The 20,496-nt window shown below is 29.3% G+C and overlaps 1 protein-coding gene across 3 annotated transcripts; it reads right to left on the reverse strand.

Moving 5' to 3' along the window:
- Nucleotides 1-2,903: 2,903 nt before the first annotated feature.
- Nucleotides 2,904-8,862, reverse strand: LOC145199369 (uncharacterized). Of its 3 annotated transcripts, XM_090088101.1 has the most exons (16): nucleotides 8,549-8,862; nucleotides 7,824-8,224; nucleotides 7,515-7,620; nucleotides 7,129-7,352; nucleotides 6,835-6,966; nucleotides 6,487-6,660; nucleotides 6,254-6,390; nucleotides 5,925-6,033; nucleotides 5,723-5,806; nucleotides 5,363-5,543; nucleotides 5,094-5,183; nucleotides 4,880-4,960; nucleotides 4,714-4,765; nucleotides 4,420-4,473; nucleotides 4,145-4,332; nucleotides 2,904-3,981 (listed from the first exon to the last, which is right to left on the reverse strand). In XM_090088101.1, the coding sequence occupies exons 1-16, from the start codon at nucleotides 8,808-8,810 to the stop codon at nucleotides 3,416-3,418; spliced, it is 2,841 nt and encodes a 946-aa protein (XP_089944227.1). In that variant the 5' UTR covers nucleotides 8,811-8,862; the 3' UTR covers nucleotides 2,904-3,415. The 3 variants fall into 3 exon arrangements, with proteins under 3 accessions (XP_089944227.1, XP_089944228.1, XP_089944229.1); XM_090088102.1 differs by lacking the exon at nucleotides 5,094-5,183; XM_090088103.1 differs by lacking the exons at nucleotides 4,880-4,960; nucleotides 5,094-5,183.
- Nucleotides 8,863-20,496: the final 11,634 nt, after the last annotated feature.

A 20,496-nucleotide genomic window follows, 5' to 3' on the forward strand; every position in this document is an offset into this window, starting at 1 on the left:
TTCTCGTTTTCGTTTTAAAGTTTTTGAGTCATATTTTTGATCTGAAAGAGAGGTGTTTTTATATTTAGCAATATTTTCTACTTGGAGTTTTTTAATCGAAGTTTCAGTATTTGCTATTTGTATAGATAATACTTAATATTATGATAGTTATTAATATATTATAGTTTGCATATTCTCTAAAATGTAAAAGAATGCGAAATGAAATACTAAAGTATAATAAATTTACTTTCATATATTAATGAAATTAAAATATATTATTATTAAAAGTATAATCGAATATTATAATGTTAGTGAGATATTTTTGAGGTGATTTATTGTGTTTTTTGATGTTTCAATTCAGCCACAGGTGGTCGGCGTGGCGGCAATGGTAAAATATTGTGCCGCATCGGCCACACTGCCGGTCAATTAAAGATCAGAGAGGCCGTGTCGGCCATGTCAAATAGTAGTTTAATACAAGGCGCATGCCCGACGGGCAGAATGACAAGCACTGATCTCAAAATATAACTGGAAAGTGTATTCTATTGTTTTGTTTCTTTTAAATTTGAAGCCAAAATTGGCCTCCCAAGCTGGCAGCGATCAGAGCTTTTAGCGGTGACCCATGTAAGGTTTTACAGAAATATGAAAGAAAATAATTAAACAGAGCTTTGAAAGAAAAACTAGACTATGAAATAAATTTTTAAGAAGTTTAAATAAATGAAATGATTTTTAAAAAATTAGACAATTAAAGAAATTATTAATGGTATGTATGGTAATGGATGGTAAGCGGCAGTGGTGTCTACTTACAATTTTGAGAAATTCTATATTTTCAATTTTTGAAGCAAGATACCAGATATGTACATGCTGCATGAATTATTAGCTGAGTACTGTGAGCACATACAACTCAGGGGTTCCTTCTAATTAATATCTTTAAATGTTAATTATCCCTTAAAGTTTAATAATCACTCCTAGTTTAAGATATAAATGTATGTAAAAACACCTTTAAAAAAAATTCATAAACTATTAATAAATTTTTGAATATAGAAATATTAACTTCTCATGTCTGACTCAGCTATAACTGATAACCATTTATTTTCACTGACTAAACTTATTTCAGAAAACTATGCAAAAATATGTCTTTATCACCTGGATAAAGAACAAACTGCCCCTATTCAAAAACCAATTCAAAATATTTTTATTATATGATATGATATTATATATATAATATTTTTATTATATGATATGATATTATATATATAATATTTTTAGTATATGATATATTATTATATATATAATATTTTTATTATATGATATGATATTATATATATGTAATATATATATATATATATATATATATATATATATATATATATATATATATATATATATATATATATATATATATATATATATATATATATATGTATATATATATATGTATATATGTATATATATAATAATTATTTAAATATAAAAACTCTATACAACCAAATAACTCTAGAAGTAACCTCTTTGTTGTGTGTACTCACAGCGCTCAGCTAATAGTTCATGCAGCACTTATGACTTTGTAGTACCTATCTGAGAAACTAATGCATAAAAAATATTTTATCTTAAAGAGAAACTTAGCTGCTTACCAATCTGTTGTGCTATTAACCTTCCAGCACACAGCATTGGGTAGTTAAGAAGTAAAAGGTACATAAATTATATGGCAAATGCTAATTATTTGAAATTTGAGATTTATGCACAAGCAAACAAATACTTTTTCTTCACTACTATTAAACAAGCTAAATTTCAACAGACTGGAATAAAAATTTGTACAAAGTTTTAATTTAATATATTCAACACGAAAATGAAACATCGAACTGGGGGTTTTTAAAAAGACGGAAAGCCTGCGTACGTAAAAGTAAAAATTACTTCAATTCGTTAATTTTGTGAAAATTGAAATTTCAAATCTCCACAAAGAATATATTTTTCCGAATACAAACTTGAATAAAATATTGTAAAATTATCGAATCAGCGATAAAAAAAAAAAAAAAAAAAATCCAAGGTAGGGAAATGCTTGCTTAAGAAAAACAAAGTTTCATTTTAATTACATGCTTTTTGTTAGAACAGCGAGTTACAAATGCAAAAAAGTTTTACAAAAGTTTGCATTACGATTTTCTATTCCGAGTTCATCTACAGAAATCCATCATTATCTTATAGAGTGTTAGCATACCTTTTTCTTTACAACAGTGAACAATGACAAAATACCAATTTCCATTGGCATTACATAAAATTCAAGTATTAGTTTTATCACAAAACATTCATGCATGTAAAAACTTACTGACTTTCCTTAACATATTGGGAAGTATTGTTAATCAGTTTTTGGATTCTTTCGATCTAATTGCTTATGTAAAACTGAGGAAAAAGCTTTTTAATTTTATGAAAATATTCAAATTGTCATTACATAATAAAAATAAGAATTAAAAGGCCATCGGCGTTTGTAAATTTGATTTCTTTCAAAACGTTTAGAATAGTGTATCAACAATGTCACTACTATTTTCTTAAATACAACTTAATGTCGATAATTGTGCTGAATTGTTAAAATCGTATAGCACTCGGCAACCATTTTGAATTACTAAATCAAAACTTTTAGTTTAGCTTACTTTTAACAAAAGTTTGCTTTGCTTCTTTCCTTGTAAAAATTGAAAAAAACATGCTTATAAAGAATTGCAGAGAGTAGCAATCTGTAAAACAATTGGCGCATTAATAAACTCTTCCTCAAAAGCTTTTTATTTTTAGTCGCTAAAGGCGTTCAAAACAGGTTCACATTGTAACACATTGGTAATGATTTATAATAGTCATCCATTTTCCGTTCCCCAAAAACGGTATAAATTTATTATCTTATTATCAATAAATTTTATTAACCTAACTCATTAAATACTAACTTAAAAATACATATAGATTCTCATCTAATCTCATTAAATACATCGACATTAACAACTCTTCTTTGAATTTACGCACAAGTAAAGTATATGTTAATAAACCCTTCAATTATACAATAAAAAAATATGTGATCCCTTTCTAAAAATCGCCGTAAAAGATAGTAAACGGATAGAACTTATCGCTTATGTGCAAGAATGACTCATGTAAACTTTCAAAAAATAGTTTACAATTGGTGAGAGACTTAGATTTATTAATTCTTATTTTTCGTACAAAATAATACAGAAACTCAAGCTAATTTTTTCCAAATAAAATTTAGGAATCAACAAGAAAGTGAAGTCCAATATTAAAAAAAAATTATCATTAACACAATGAGTTAACATTCCCCTGATGACGGTGTAGCAAGCATCTGTTATTTTTTTTCTGAGGAAAAAGTTCATAGAAATTGACAGATGCCTAAAAATACGATAAAGGGTTCAAAATATTACTAACATCAATTGCGACACTCCCCGTCAAATTAGAAATTCTCACTACTTTTAGAAAAATCTACATCACTCTCATCTGAGTCTGTACTTAATTCGTCATCAAGCTCTCCCAAGAACTGAACATTCGTTTCAGAATCTGAATTAAAATACTGAAGAAAAAGCTCAGACAACCAATGTATTTTACCAACTAAAGAGTCTATTTCTTTCAACAATATAGCTTTCCAACCATCATCTAAAAAACTTTGTTCAAGTGATGCTAGACCTTCTTTGTATTTATTAATGGAATTGCTGTAAAAATCTAATACATTCTGCATTTCATTTTTTAACATCTCAATTTCTTCAACAGCTCTACAATTTAATTGATACAACTCGACACATTTTCTTTTAACAGTTATCGCAATCAAAGCCTCTGGTTCATCATTGAGGGTTTTCCAAAAAGCACTCTCCATATTGGTAACTTCATCCCAAACAATAATATTTGGTAAAGTATTACTAGGATATAATAAACTTATAGAGTTAAACTCTTTGATTGCATCTTGTAAATGTTTGTTGTTTTTGTTTATCTGTTTACTTAGCTTTATAGCTATTTTCTGTCCATCTAAACAAAAGTTGTATTACAATTTTATATCAGTGTGCATAAGTTTTACAAAACTTTAACTTTTTGTTTTTTACTTTATAATTATTTTAGTAGACAATTTGAATCAATATGAATTTAGTCAAATAAAAGCTTTATAACATGATCTTGAATGTTAACTTCTTACCTGCATATTTTTTTTTTAAATTACTCAGTAACAACTTTTGAAACGCAAAACTTTGAACCCTTTGTAGAATAAAATTTCTCTTTCTTTCATATACTGCAGTTATGGTGTCCTTAAAAGGATGAGTGGTTGGATCCCAACGAACATTAATTTTTAATTTCTTTTCTTTATTTTTAAGTTCTTTCTCAAGTCTGAAATTATGAAATATACCTTATAATGTATAACTAATGATGAATATGTTTTTAAATTTTGCTTTATCTTTAAAAATAAAAAATTACCGCTCGAGTTCCATAAAGCTCTCTAAATTTCTGTCATTGAGTGCAATATCGCTTCTGATAAATTAAAATGTAACTAATAAAACTCAATCAAACAATCCTTAAATGTAACATTATTAATAATAAAAATAAGATGTGGCATACTGAGAGTTTTGATCATTTTACTCATGGAGCTGGGCCATGAGTGAAAAGATCAGTTATTTTTCTATTATAATCATTTTAATTTATGAGGGAGGAGGAGAGGCAGGGGTCTAAATGTTCAACAGTTACATCATAAAATAATAAACAGCATTTTACCTCAATTTCCACCAATCATCCAAAATTAAAGCATATGATTCAAGATCACTTGCTAAAAATATGACAAATATTTGCAAATATGACCATAAAGCTACAAATAACACAATAAACAATCTAAATAAACACAATATTAATCCAGATTAGTAATTTGTTATTAAACTGAAACCTTTTTCAATTTTCTGAATTCTATGCTCTTCCATATCAATTTCTGCTTCTATCCAAGATTGAATAATATCTCTGTTTGAAACTAGTTAGTAATTAAAGTAACTGGTAATATTTATAAATAAATACTTAATTTTAAAAAAGTCATCCCAAATTTTATAGAATATTAAATTCTTTTATAAAATTAATTTAATACAAACTTATAGAATTAGACAAACCATTAACAGATTTTAAAGTTTGTTCAAGTTCAATATTAGTAGTATCTTTAAGTTTTAAAGCTTTATCATATCGAGCACAAAGTCTTCTACCTATAAAATTTCACAGATTGATTTCACAGAATAACAAAATATGGTTATTACTATTGTTATCATTATAATGTAGTAGTAGTAGTAGTAGTAGTAGTAGTAGTAGTAGTAGTAGTAGTAGTAGTAGTAGTAGTAGTAGTAGTAGTAGTAGTGGACATGGGTATATCTAATCTGAAACTTACCTAATGCATTAATAGAATATTGGGCATAATGAAGCAAACCAAGTGAAATTGTGTCTGCTCTATGACTAGGTGTTTGCTCTTTAGTAATTTTTGAAAACCGTCTGAGGGTAGACCATAGACGCTCCATAACCTCTCCATCTGAAATACCAATCCCAACAGTTGATTTAGGAGAATATTGCAACTAAATAGAAAATTAATTAATATTATTATACTGGCAAATTGGTAGATACATTTACCAATTTTAATTTAACCAGTAGTCTTTCAATTAATCAAAGTATTCATTTTAATAATCAAAAGAGTGATGTTCTCATTAAGTGAAGAAGTATTTCTTTATTCTGTTTTATTTAAAAAAGAGAATACCTGACAAGCTGATTTATGACCATAGACATGAAATGATGGAATGCAGAATGAAAGGTTTTTATCAAGAATAGTACTTTTTCTTTTCTACAATGAAAAAAATATACAAGAGAGTTACATTTTGTTTTAAGCCAACAAAGAGCAATCTACATTAGCTCCAACATTTTGTTAAACAAACACACTTTAACAAAATGATGAGATTTACCTTTAGATGTTTGACAAGGACACATGCAATATCATACATAACTACAACTTTTACTTTTTCATTAACTTCCTGGAGAACTTGATTTATCAAGTAGACTGCATTTGCCAAACTATAAAAAATGTCTCTTATGATATATTAAAAAGCCTTTCATATTTTAGGTTTGAGCTTCAAATACAGTATTTAATAACTATTTATTTTAATCAGTAGCTATTTTATTACAATAGTATCTTAGTGAAAAAAAGATATTTATAATGTCATTTATATTAAAATACATTTAAAACTCTTTGTAATTTTATTATTAAAATACAGAAAACTATTTTGAAGAAAACCTTTCTCCAAACTTTAGATTGAAAAACTTTCGAGGTACTTCATGTCTGCAAGCACAACCAAAAACTCCTGTTTCATCAAGTTTTGCGTTAGCTTTTTTAGATCTTAGTGAATTTATTGCTTTAAAATCATTACATGCCTAAAAAATGTTATTAAAGATTCAAGTTTTCACATTCTTTGATAAACAATAATGCTGAATATGCAAGTTAAATCAGCTATTAGAGAAAAAAAATACCTTTAACTCTTGTGATGATAGCTTAGAGTTATAACTAACAACAAAATCATCTACAATTGATTGATCCATCAGATAAAGATTTTTAAGAACTGGTTCATAATGACTTTTCCCTGACGAAAACTTTCTTACCAGTCCAAACAGTGCATCGAATGATAACACTAATGTACCAGTCTCCTGAAAAATTTACTTTATACAAATACTTAAAATGTAAATTTGAAAAGTATTCAAAATATTTAAATTAATAGTTTTGTAACAAGAAACAACTAATATTTACTTAAAAAAAAAATGCCAAAGTTTCTCAAAAAAAAAGAGAATAAATACAGTATATTATCGATATATTTTACGTACTTTAGGACATGCTGGACAGACAGATAACTCAGCAAAGTTCTGAAATCTTGACTTGAAGGTTTGAAAGTCATTTTTAAACAAAAGATAACTTAAGAAACACTCACCGGTTAACATTTTATATACTGTGTCAACCTAATAATAAACAATAATTAATTTTATGTATATTACATTGGGATATTTTTCTAATTTTTTATCTACCTGGTAAATTTTTATACTTTATACTTTATAAAAAAATATAGATAAAAAAAAAATGTAAAAAAAGTTTCAAAGATTTATAAGAACTTATAAAATAACCTTAATATAATCATCTCCTTTTGATTTTGTAAACAAAGCTTTGCAGAATGACTTAACAGCAACATTCCCATCTAAAAACAATGCTTCCATCAAATCCATTAATTCATAGCTGAATGCTGCAGTTGGATGGACAGGAGAACTAGGCCAGAAATTATTTTCCAGCAAAAGATCTACAACACTTGGAGAGCACAAACATTCCCCTACATATGACTCATGTTGCCTACCTAAGTTGTAAAAAGCACAAAAAAACAAAAGGAAAAGGCCGCTATTGAAATTTGTTTCAAAAAGAAAATTATGATAACTTAAATTAACTAACAAAATGTTTTAAGTTACAATCATATATTTGGAAACTATTATCATAAACTAGTATTAATTAACATTAATACCTGAAGCATCAAAGACTATCACTTCTTTATTTAAAGTATTTACACATTGACAATTAGATGACTTGATGATTTGTCGCTCACCTTTATAAGTCTTATAGTACCCAGCCTTAAATTTGTAAATAGCAATGTTTTAATACATAAAAAATGTAGATTATTATATGTCTTAAATCAAAAGAAAAATGGCATATTAAAAAATAACAGAGTATTGCAAACAGAGTATTATTGTATAACAGAGTGTAAGTAACAACTCTTCTAAACTTTTTACTGTTACTTTGAAAAAGAACCTATATATACAAACATTATCCAAACCTTTGAACACCAAATACGAGCTTTATGAAAAAGAGAAAGTTTTTTATGCATATTCTCCCAACAATTGTGGCAATACCAAATATAAAGACAATCTGGACATTGAATTAGTTCATCTAGAGGTTTAATTTTATTGCATATACAACAAGGTTTATTCAGCAGAGAATCAGAATTAGAATCTTTATTTATATGGTTGCTGTATCTTGATGTTAAGAGTGATATAGATGAATTATACAACTTAAAAGTTAGAGCTTGTTTTTTCAATATATTCCAATTTTCAGCTTGTTTTTTTGCAATATCAACGTACGGAACTTGCTTTCTCTTTTTCAATGATTGTTCAATGTCAACGCTATCTTGGTTATCATTACAAGTAAGTTCCACCCCATTGCCTTTGTCATTATTTCCTGTAACATTACAAGAAATTTTCATTATGTTTACTTTAAACATTAATACATTTTTGTAATAATGAAAAACAATTTCTTGACAAATTACTTAAAATTCTTGAAAAAAAATTCAATAGAAAACATTTCAAAGTATTTTTAAAAAAATAGAGAGAAGGCGTTTTGTAAATAATTTCTTGTTTTCCAAAAAAATAATTAAAATCATATGATGTGGGCCATTACCACAAAACTTCACAAGATTTAGTTTTGAAGCAGATTTATAAAGATCCTTTTTTAATGACCTTATTTTTACTCAACTTTTCGTATGGTTTTAAAGAAAAGAAATACCGTCAACTTCATCAACTTGACTTTGACAACTGTTTGAATCATACCACTTTCTTGTAATTTTCCTTTTATTTTTACCAACAACATTTATTGTTATTTTCCTTCTCGCTCGAAAGCTTCGCGACCCTCTCGAAGACATATTTAATGAAAGTAGCAAGAAATATAAACAGCTTGTAACAAAGCATACACAGTTTGATGAGATCAGAAGACAGCGCCACATGTGTGGCGGTGTTGCGCATACATGGCTGATGAGATCGTAAAACATAGAGAAATTTTATTTCGATGAGATCGAAACATTTTACTTAGGATCGGGTGAAAACAACAGGGAGCTTATTCACCCAACTTTTTTTTGCGTAAGTTTGGCGTAAGTTTGGCGTAAGTTCAAGACTGTAAAAGTCGTTTTCACCAAACTTGCGCAGTTGCGCTTCAAAAAAACTTTCGTAAGTTTTTGCGTAAGTATAAACTATCGGTAACCCTAAACTATTGTATTCACCAAACTGAAATGGTATTCACCAAACTTTTTAGAAACTTGCTCAGCTCAATTTACTCAAGAAAAGTTACGCTTGCTATGAGCTGCTTTAACTTTGGCGTAGCTTTAAAATCACTAAATAAGAAGAATATTTTATGATACATATGTAGTTCTATTGTCAAATTGATATATTGTTAGGGATCTTAACATATGTAAGTTATATATATTATAGTTAGGGTTAACAATAATCACAGATATTAACAAAAGATAACTGCATCATAATGATATAGCATCTTATTAAGATGTTATATTATTATATTTATTGGGCTTAATATATCTTATATGAGTAAATCTATTATTATATAATATATACTTAGCGTAGAAGCAAAAAAATACATTATGCCTTTATAGCTCTTTAACTTTATTTCATTTTTTGCTAACTAACCACAGCATAAACAATTCCTAATTTAAATAAAATTTTCGAGCTTTTTTCGAGGCAAATTATAAATTACTTCATCATATATATATATATATATATATATATATATATATATATATATATATATATATATATATATATATATATATATTTATTTATTTATTTATTTATTTGTATAAAATGAATAAAAACACCTTTTTATGGAACTCTGAGTTTCATGCCTTACGGCAATCATCAGCCATAGTGTATATCGTAGTAACCAGACTAGTCTATGGATAGACTTACAACACAGACATAGACAATTCTGTATGTTGTAATGGACACAACAAATGTTTAATTTTTTGTCCTTGTTGTGTCTATCAAATTTTTGATGGTGTCCTAAGATTGCTCAGTTAAAAAATAATTTTCACTTCATAAGTCTACAAAGCATAATTTTTTGTCTATTTGGTGTCTATGATTTTGTCTAAATTTACTTGATTTCATAAAACCAGAAATATTGATTTTTGCCAATAAAATCTAAATTACCCAAAAAATCCCTTAGAAACAAAAAAGAAAATATACGATACATTATATTTGAACTTTATTTCATGGTAAAAATGACTTTTATGGTGACAAATTTAAAGTGGTGACAAATTTTAGGACGGAATATGACAATAATGTTTCCACAAATAGTTGATTTTCCAAAATTTAGATCCAATCATAGTCAGATTCACAGTCTGAGGATAGAATGTTAAGAAAAATCCCAAACTGGAGAGGGCATTTTAAAAATAAATTTTCACGCACATTCACTGAGAACTGAAAAACAACTGAACTGAGTAATTAATGAACTTCAATTGAGCACAAAATAGTCCATTTTGAGGTTTTTAAATAGACATTAACTTTTTAATCAACAGCACACGCTGGACAAAAAATTAAAAAATGAACTTCTGTTAGAAAAATTGTATTTTTAATTTTGTGCTCGTTTTCAGTTTTTGAAACGATGCTGCAGTGAAAATTTAATTACTCGTTATAAGTCCAAATTATATATGAAATAGATCTTCTATACCTCATTAAAAAATCGAGATTGTTCATTTAGTGTCCGTTTTTAAAATGATTGTCTAGAAAGACAAACATTTTTTATAGACAATTCATTTTTGATAGTTGTAATTAAAATTGTTGCAATTAGTGCTTTGTCGAAGTCTATTTTTGTCCTTTTATAATAAGGCCATTAGAGATTGTCTGGTTGCTAGTATATCGTTACTTAAAAGCCGTTTAAAAATTACAAATTAAAATCACGGTAGAACGAGTTCTGACGTTACTAAACCGAAACAAAACAAAAAGACGTCAAAGGTTTTAGTCCCTGGTGTCGAATAAGGATAGCAAAAATTTCTTTGCATGCCGGCACTTTGATATTATTTCATATCTTTTGTTAAGTAAGTTTTCTCCTTTGTATGATAATATATGAAATTTTTCGCGGAGACAAAGGTTACAAACTTTTGCTGCTTGATTGTAGGGTTTGCATTGTGCTACAATCTTCCATGTAATCACCGGTTTCAGATTTTTAGATTTTAGCATCCATATTTCTTTGGAAAGTTCGGTGTCATTTTTATATTTTAGTGCGTTGAAAAATTTTTAAACGGTTTTTAAGTAACGATATACACTATGGCTGATGATTGCCGTAAGGCATGAAACTCAGAGTTCCATAAAAAGGTGTTTTTATTCATTTTATACAAATAAATAAATAAATATTGCTCTATTATTCAATAGTATCGAGCACTCTCAAACGCACAAGAGTATTTGTATTATTATACTATAACAATACATTATATACTTTGTATAAATTTGCTCCGACAAGTTGAGCACTCTTCTCAAGTCGTCAACAAAATGGAAAAAATAAACCTGAAATACTCAATCAAAAATATACCGATTCCATCTGAAAAAGAATACAATTTAAAACTGCTAAACAAAACAGAAATGCTCGTAAAGAAAATGAGATGGAAGGCGTTCTTCTTCATGAATAACTACCCAAGAAATGATTCAAGTTATACGGACTACGGAATTAAATCATCAAAATGCCAACCGCAAATAAATGAAATGCGTTCTTTTGAAAAAGACCTTATAAACCTAATTAAATCTATAAAATTTTGCAAAGTAAACTGCAAGTTTCAGAATAATATGCAAAAAGACTTAAAATCCATACGTACATCGCATAAAACATTAATAAAGGCAGATAAAACATCTAATTTGTATAAGTTATCTAAAGATGAATACAACAAACTGCTAACAAATGCAGTTACTTCTACCTACAAAAAATCGTCGCCAGAATTAAAAGATCAAATAAATAAGGATGGAAAAAACCTTTTAATCCACCATGAAGTGTATAATAATATTGAGATAAACGGATCATCCGGTTGCTTTTTCACTTTAAAAGACCATAAAGATAACTTTATTAACAACCCTTCAGTTCGCCTTTTAAATCCATCGAAAAACGAGGTAGGAAGAGTTAGCAAAGTCATTTTATCAAAAATTATCCACGAATTAAAAAGCAAACTACAGTTGAATCAATGGCAAAGCACACAATTTGTTATAGATTGGTTTAAAAACATCAAAAATAAACCCCTTTGCAAATTTCTAATTTTTGATATAAATGATTTTTACCCATCTATTAGTGAAACCACTCTTACCAATGCAATCAGTTTCGCCGAACAACATGTTGTTATAAATGATGACGATAAAAAATTAATATATCATGCAAGAAAATCTTTAATTTTTAAAAACGATGAAGCTTGGATAAAGAAAAGAGGCGGATTATTTGATGTCACAATGGGTGCATTTGATGGAGCTGAAGTTTGCGAACTAGTTGGTATCTTTATATTGTTTCAGCTTTCTCAACATTACGATAAAAATAATTTTGGCTTGTATCGTGATGACGGACTCGCTATTTTTGAAAACAAAAGCGGCCAACAAATGGAGAAAATTAAAAAGCATTTTACGCATATTTTTAAAGATAACAACCTAAATATCTCCATTCAATCTAACATTAAAATTGTCAATTATCTGGATGTAACATTGAACCTGATCGACAGTTCTTATCAACCATATTGTAAACCTAATAACCAACTTTCGTATGTTCATTCTGATTCAAACCATCCACCTAATATAATAAAAGAAATCCCTCGCACTATTGAGTCAAGATTATCAGCTATGGCAATAAATGAAACTGTGTTCAATAACTCTATTCTTCCTTATGAATAGGCTTTACGGAAATCAGGTTACAATTCAAAACTCACCTACCAACCACAAATAGACAAGCATCAAAGTAAACATCGCAAACGTAAAATTATATGGTATAACCCCCCGTATAACAAAAATGTTGAAACTAATATTGGAAAGCGCTTCTTAGCTTTAATTGACAAACACTTTCCAATAGGACACAGGCTTCATAAAATTTTTAATCGAAACTATATTAAAGTTAGTTATAGTTGCATGCCCAATATCAATTCTTTAATAAATGCACATAATAACAAAATTCTTCAAAGCGATAAATATAAAACAACAAAAGAATGCAACTGCATAGACAAAAAAATTGTCCGTTAAACAACCAATGCCTTTCTAGCAATGTCGTATACCAAGCCACTGTAAGTTCTGGAGATCCTCAATTCAAAGACAAAGTTTATTTCGGTATAAGTGAAACTACGTTTAAACTTAGATATGCCAACCATCTTAAATCTTTCAACGCACTAAAATATAAAAATGACACCGAACTTTCCAAAGAAATATGGATGCTAAAATCTAAAAATCTGAAACCGGTGATTACATGGAAGATTGTAGCACAATGCAAACCCTACAATCAAGCAGCAAAAGTTTGTAACCTTTGTCTCCGCGAAAAATTTCATATATTATCATACAAAGGAGAAAACTTACTTAACAAAAGATATGAAATAATATCAAAGTGCCGGCATGCAAAGAAATTTTTGCTATCCTTATTCGACACCAGGGACTAAAACCTTTGACGTCTTTTTGTTTTGTTTCGGTTTAGTAACGTCAGAACTCGTTCTACCGTGATTTTAATTTGTAATTTTTAAACGGCTTTTAAGTAACGATATACACTATGGCTGATGATTGCCGTAAGGCATGAAACTCAGAGTTCCATAAAAAGGTGTTTTTATTCATTTTATACAAATAAATAAATAAATATTGCTCTATTATTCAATAGTATCGAGCACTCTCAAACGCACAAGAGTATTTGTATTATTATACTATAACAATACATTATATACTTTGTATATATATATATATATATATTAGTGTGGTAATAAAAAAACTTTTTTTATGAAACCACTTGCAATCGAGGAAAGTTTATGAGTAATTAAAGAATATAAATTGCATTTTTGATTTTTTTTAAAAAAGTTTCCCCCCCTCTTCGGAAGAAAAAAGTGACTAAATAATTTTTTTTAAAAAAAAAAAGACATGTGTTTTTTGCTTTATTCAAAAGAGTATTAGTAATAACTAAGCAACTTTTATTAATTAATAAGATACAGAACAGCTAGCAATTTGTCCAAAATGTACAAAAAATGTTTAAAAAATAGTTTTTGCTATGAACTTCAGGTTCAAAAATTCAATTTTTCTTGATTTCGCATGAAGTTCCTCCATCAGTTTTACAGCACGTTCAGCAATTTGGTTAGATCTGGGAATGTCAATTAATGACTCTTCGACTGACCAATGCGTCTCCAAACACTTAACTGCTTTCTTGCATTTTATCTTCATGAGTGAGGTAAACAGTTCATTGAAGGACGCTTCATTGTAGCGTTGCGAATGGAACCAAGCATTTGCCCATTCGTAGCAGATGAAGTCGCATGCTGGGGTGAGGATATTGCGCCACTCTGGTATCAGAAATAATGCTTTAACAGCATATATCGCACGTGAGTTCCACCTTGCCTGGTGTAAATTTGGGAGTTTCTTCCAGCTGATTATAGGCCAACGTGAAGTTGTTTTGTAATGACGATATGCCTGACATAGTTCAAATAAGAACTTAAAACCATCTCGCCATCCAGGGTTCTTGCCTGTGTTAACATCATCTGTAGCAACGAGGTGGTAATCAGCCTGAAGAGAGACATTTTTTCTGTTAATTTGTTAATGAAGGAATAGTTGAGTTCTGGTTTAGTTGTTGGCTCTTGAATAAGAAAATCCATGACATGCTTCAGAAGGAGGTCGAGCACATGGTGCTGACAGCCAATATATTGTGGCTTCTGAAACCCCTTGCTCAAGACATCATCCTGTATGAGCTTTACAATCCCGTGCAAACGACCAGTATTTACTGCGGTCGTGTCGCAGATTATCATGCGAATATTTTCCCAAGCATCGTACTCATCAATTAGCTGATGAAGTTCCTTGTAAATGGCCGCGGCAGAGCCACTCTCACATTTAAGAATACCGAGTTTGATTTCGGTTGTCAAATTTTTCAGCAGAAAAACTTGATACTCTTCCCCTTGCATTCTTTTACCATCAAACTGGAGACAATAGGGATCATTGCTTTGAAGTTTTTGAACAATTTTGGTTTTCATTTTCTGTCCTTCAGAGATTACTCGTTTCCAGACACCCGCCTGACTTGGAACCGGCACATCATGACCATGTTCAGCAATGGTTGCAAGAACGTCATGTGCTTTATGTGTAGAAATGTTGTTTTTCAGTACTAGTAAACCCGCTGTTGTAGTGCTTGATCTTTGATATGTTGGTTTGCATTCAGGAGAAGATGACGTGGAAGAAGAGGTTGGCGACTCGGGTGAAGAATCAGAGGTTTCAGAATCCGAAGATTCTGAGTCACTTTCATGTGTTTGTGTGGGTTGGGATTGAGAAGAGCTGGCTTGAGATTGAGTTGTTGATAGTCGGATTCGTTTTTTTGGGTGGATTAATTCCAAAGGGGCTTGTTTGATCATTGAATAACCAATCTTTCCTCCACTCTCAACTTGCCTCTGGTAGAGCTCTTTATCCTCCGTGCTTTTCCATTCTCCATTAACGTTAGTGACATCAAATAACTGAGAAAGTGTTGCAGTGAATTTATCAGACGGTTTCTTTTTGTTTTTGTCATATAGATCAATCAGACTATTGAGCTTCTTTCTGATGAGTGCGCTGGATAATAGTGGAAAGTCTAGAAATTCCCTCCAGAGCAATTCTATATCCGTAATCATAATTTTGATTCGATTCAGACGCCGTTTTTTGCTGTTGAACAGAAAAGTGAAGTTTCCAAGAATTTGACGGTTTGTCGGCATCCGTGTGAGATTGGTTAGCTTTTCAACAGATGGAATACTTGGATCTCTTTTCTGTTTAGAAAAAGAGGGTAGATTCTTCTTCCAAATATACCTGTTTGACTTTACACTGTTGCTGAAATTTCTATAAGACATTTTATTGACAATCTTGCACTGAAAACAAAAATATTCAAACGAGTTCACACTTCACACGGTATAGCAAAATACCGTGTGAAGTGTGTCAGTGAATATATTCAAAGCAAAGATAATAAACAACATCTATTAACCCTATCCTGCACATCGTGTAGTAAACTACACATTGCTTTTATGCTTCTAATATCAATGAGTGACGTAATTGTCTAAACGACTCTATTTTCTGTTGCCATGGGGATGAAACTTTCCTCCGTTGTCAATAGATGGCGCTCCTTAAACAATAACTTAGATATTGCCGGTTCAAGATGGATCACGCTGCTTCGACAAGGTAAGCATGTTATAATAATAAAATAAAAGGTAAAATTTATAAATTTACGTAATATTAGTGATAATTATTTTTAATAAATATATAAAGAACAACTTAGGTCAGTTTTTCAAAGGTTTCTGTTTTTTTTTATTAGTAAAAACTGCATATATTTGCAATGTGTATTGTACTACACATTGCGCAGTTATGGTTACCAATCAGCCAACAAATGCGTAGAACTTTATTAGCAATTAGGCTCAACGCAAATGAAAAAAACTATCACATTTTAGATTATTTGAGGTTTAGTACTTATAATTACTAAAACCATTCATATTTTCCTGGTGTAGCCAATGGTTTTAATTGCTCTACTTTTTACAGAATTTACTAATATAAAATTTTATTACTATACTTATATTGTTTTTTTTTCAGCAATGAACCTCCCAGCAAAAGTCAAAAGCGACCAAAATCGTTATCTGTCAACGAAATTAGCGCCTTCTTAGATGACTATCCTAGTGGATCCGAAGATGAAGCTCTTGCAGATGATTCAGATGAAGGGTTTACTCCTGATAATATTCAGGATCTAATGCACCAAGTATCTGAGAGCTCGGATGAAGAATCAGAGGAATTAGATGAAGTTGTTGAAATAACATCGGACAGACGTCAGAGAATGTGGCATTGGGTGAAAAGAGATCGGCACTTTGCTGAATGCAATCCATCTTCATTGGTTCCCAAATTGGAGAATGAAAATCCAAGTCCATTATTTTTATTTGATTTGTTATTTGATGCTAACCTTATTGATTTATTTGTTTTAGAGAGTAACAAGTATATTCATTTAAAATCGCTGACAAATGTGAAAACTATAACACATAAAGATATTAGGCAGTTCTTTGGCATGTTGATGCAAATGAGTATTATGAAACTTCCTCAGAGACGTATGTATTGGTCTCAACAGATGCGTATTGCCCAAATTGCTGACGTTATGACAGTGAAACGTTTTGAGGCCATATTAAGTGTACTGCATATTTCAGACAACAGTTTAGAAGTAAAACGTGGTCAATTAGGATATGATCCTTTTTTTAAAATTAAACCCCTCATAACTATTCTTAATGATAACTTTAAAAAATATGTGGAGGTTGAGAGTCATCAGTGTGTTGATGAACAAATAGTTCCTTTTAAAGGTCACCATCATCAGAAGGTATACATGAAAAAAAAAACCAAAAAAATGGGGCTATAAGCTTTGGGCGAGGACAGGAACAAGTGGGTATATTTATCAATTTGAAATGGCAGGCGATCTTAAAGAAAATGTAACTCAGATTAATAGCACCTTGGGGGAATCAGGGAAAGTAGTTTTGAGGTTATGTACCTCTTTATCCAAAGAAGTTGTTGTATTTTTCGATAATTACTTTGCCTCCCCAGACTTGTTAGTAGAGCTGAAAGCCAGAGATTTATTTGGAACTTGCACATTGCAGGTCAACAGGTCTGGAAAATGTCCTTTACTTACAGACAAAGAAATGAAAACCAAAGGCAGAGGTTTGGTAGATTACAGATTAGATAAGAATGCTGAACTAATTGTTTGCAAATGGTTTGATAACAAATCTGTCCTCCTTGCCTCTAACATACATTCCATCGAACCAATAACGCAAGTCAAGAGATATGATAAATCAAAAAAAGAGCATGTTTTTGTTTCATGTCCAACTATAGTCAAGAACTATAACCAATGTATGGGTGGACTAGATAAAGCAGATATGCTGTTATCTTTATATAGAATATTTCATAAGTCAAGAAAATGGTAAAAGAGACTTATATTTCATTTTATTGATATGGCTGTAATCAACTCTTGGCAATTGTACAAAGCTAAGTATGGTAATAGAGCAAGTGAAAATGATAGGTCTTTAGTAAAGTATAAATTAGAACTAGCTCAAGCCTTGATGCATTCTGATTCTCCTCAGCTTATTGGCAGAGCAATTACTTCTGCAGTAGTTCAGGATATTAGGTATGATAGAATTGATCATCTCCCTATGCGAAATAGAGAAAATTTTAGTATGCAGAGATGCAAACTTTCTGGCTGTAAGAGTAAAACTATATTCATTTGCAAAAAATGCAAGGTATCTTTATGCATAAAGAATGATCCAGAATGTTTTATTGCCTACCATTCAAAATAACTGTACGCTAGCTATAGCATGGAAATAACTACAATGTTTTTTTTTTACATTTTTTTGTAACAATTATTCTATAAATATATATTTAGTGCCGTATGCGAGTCATATTTATTGTATAAAGGCCTATTTACTATTGAAAAAGGAAAAAGTGTTTTATTTTTATTGATTTATTTTATATTGATATACGAGATATATATATATATATATATATATATATATATATATATATATATATATATATATATATATATATATATATATATATATATATATATATTAAAATGGCATTTATTTCAATAGCTATATTTATTGTATAAAGGCCTATTTACTATTGAAAAAGGAAAAAGTGTTTTATTTTTATTGATTTATTTTATATTGATATACGAGATATATATATATATATATATATATATATATATATATATATATATATATATATATATATATTTATATATATATATTTAAAATGGCATTTATTTCAATAGCTATATTTGATGTTTTTTATTCGTTTTATTTCCCTTTTACGTAAGTAGGCTATTCATTCATATGTACCCCAAAGTGTACAACGTGTACTATACTACACATTCAATATTTTCGAATCATAAATATTTTTTTTTTGGTGGACTAAAGCATCTAATTTCATCCCATTTGACAATGTTTTAATGCCAAAGCCAAAAATTTAAAAAAAATTGGGTGCTGTGCAGGATAGGGTTAACAAACTACTAAACTAACAACCATCTGTAAATGTCTAGTTTATAAACAAATGGAAACAGCTGACTGGAATGTGCTTAAAAGCAATATAGAACGTCATATAAAAAGTCAGTGTGAAATTGAAACCGATAGTCAAACTGTGCGATGTGCGCACAAAAAAAAATAAAAAGGTGGGGGAACTTTTTTCAATTTTTTTAAAAACTGATGTTGCTACTGTCATCTACCTACAATTGTTCCTCTAATGTAAAGGGTTTCAGTTTCGTAATGAAAAATAATGATAATAGTTATTACCCTAATATATATATATATATATATATATATATATATATATATATATATATATATATATATATATATATATATATATATATATATATATATATATAATACAAGTCCCTGTACAAAAGTGTAACATCTTATGAAGATATAATATTACTATTTTTAAATATATGTTCTTCACAATTTTTTTTAAAAAGGTACATGTCTTATTAAGTATTATGATCATAATTCATATCGTTGTTTTAATAGTTTTATAAAAGTTTAGTCAAAATGGATATTTCAATTATTCTAGCTGCACATGATCAAGATCAAATATGGCGTGAGACTCAGCGTGTTGCTTTAAGTGATTACTCTGATGTGGAATGTCTTCAAAAATTTTGTTTACTAAAAAGCAATATAAGAGATATTGTCAACACTTTACACTATGATTTATTACCAATCACATTGACAAGCAACCCAATTTCTTCAGAAGCAAAAGTACTAATAGTGTTAAGGCTTTTATCAACTTGGAGTTTTCAAGCAGTAATTGGTAAGAATTATTACTCAATGCAAGGAAGATTAGCTATAATCTTATGGTTCTTTATTGTTAAATATGCTTGTTATTAATGGACTGTTATGAATGGAGCTTAAAGCTGGTGCTTTATACAGGGTTTTTACTCAACCTGGAATACCTAAAAAACCTTGAGGTAGAAAAAAAATCCCTGAGAAAACCTTGTTGTTAATTATATCTAAAAAAATTATTTAATTTATGAAGAAACAATACTTCAATTTCACAAAGTGCAACATTTTTATAACAAAAATTGAAGTTTTTTTTAACATTTTAAATAGTGCATCATAGTTATTTAAAGTTTGAAAACATCAAATTATATAACGTAAGTGCTAAACTTAAAACAATATAATATAAGGTCATATAGTTTATAATAAAAGGTCATGTAAAAAAGCATAGTTTTGTGTTGGCTAAAGGTGGCCAGTTGTTCTAACATGATGCCAATTTTTTCAAAAAAGGTTTTTAATGCTCTCTTATTTTTAAACATTTTAACATTTTGAAGTTTTTTAGCTTCTTTTTTTTAGAAAAGGGTATCCTGCTTTGAACTGTCAGGTTGTCATTGATGCTGATGGAAAGTTTAGAGATGTTGTTGCAAAGTATCCTGGATTGTGCCATGATGTTTTCATTTTTTCTAATTCTGCATTAAAACAGACATTAGAATATGAT

Source organism: Hydra viridissima, unplaced genomic scaffold, assembly GCF_058129835.1.
Source record: "Hydra viridissima isolate aposymbiotic clone 2 unplaced genomic scaffold, HvirCarnegie_v1 scaffold_5, whole genome shotgun sequence".
In the NCBI taxonomy this organism is placed as follows: domain Eukaryota; kingdom Metazoa; phylum Cnidaria; class Hydrozoa; order Anthoathecata; family Hydridae; genus Hydra; species Hydra viridissima.

Bases quoted from the DNA above. Each gene is read 5' to 3' on its own strand.
- LOC145199369 (XM_090088101.1), bottom strand. From the start codon at position 8,810: ATGTTTTACGATCTCATCAGCCATGTATGCGCAACACCGCCACACATG. The intron at 6,391-6,486 runs GTATTTTTTTTC...AACATTTTTTAG, and splicing joins TATCATCACAAGAGTTAAAG to GCATGTAATGATTTTAAAGC. The intron at 4,474-4,713 runs GTAAAATGCTGT...TTAATTTATCAG, and splicing joins GATGATTGGTGGAAATTGAG to AAGCGATATTGCACTCAATG.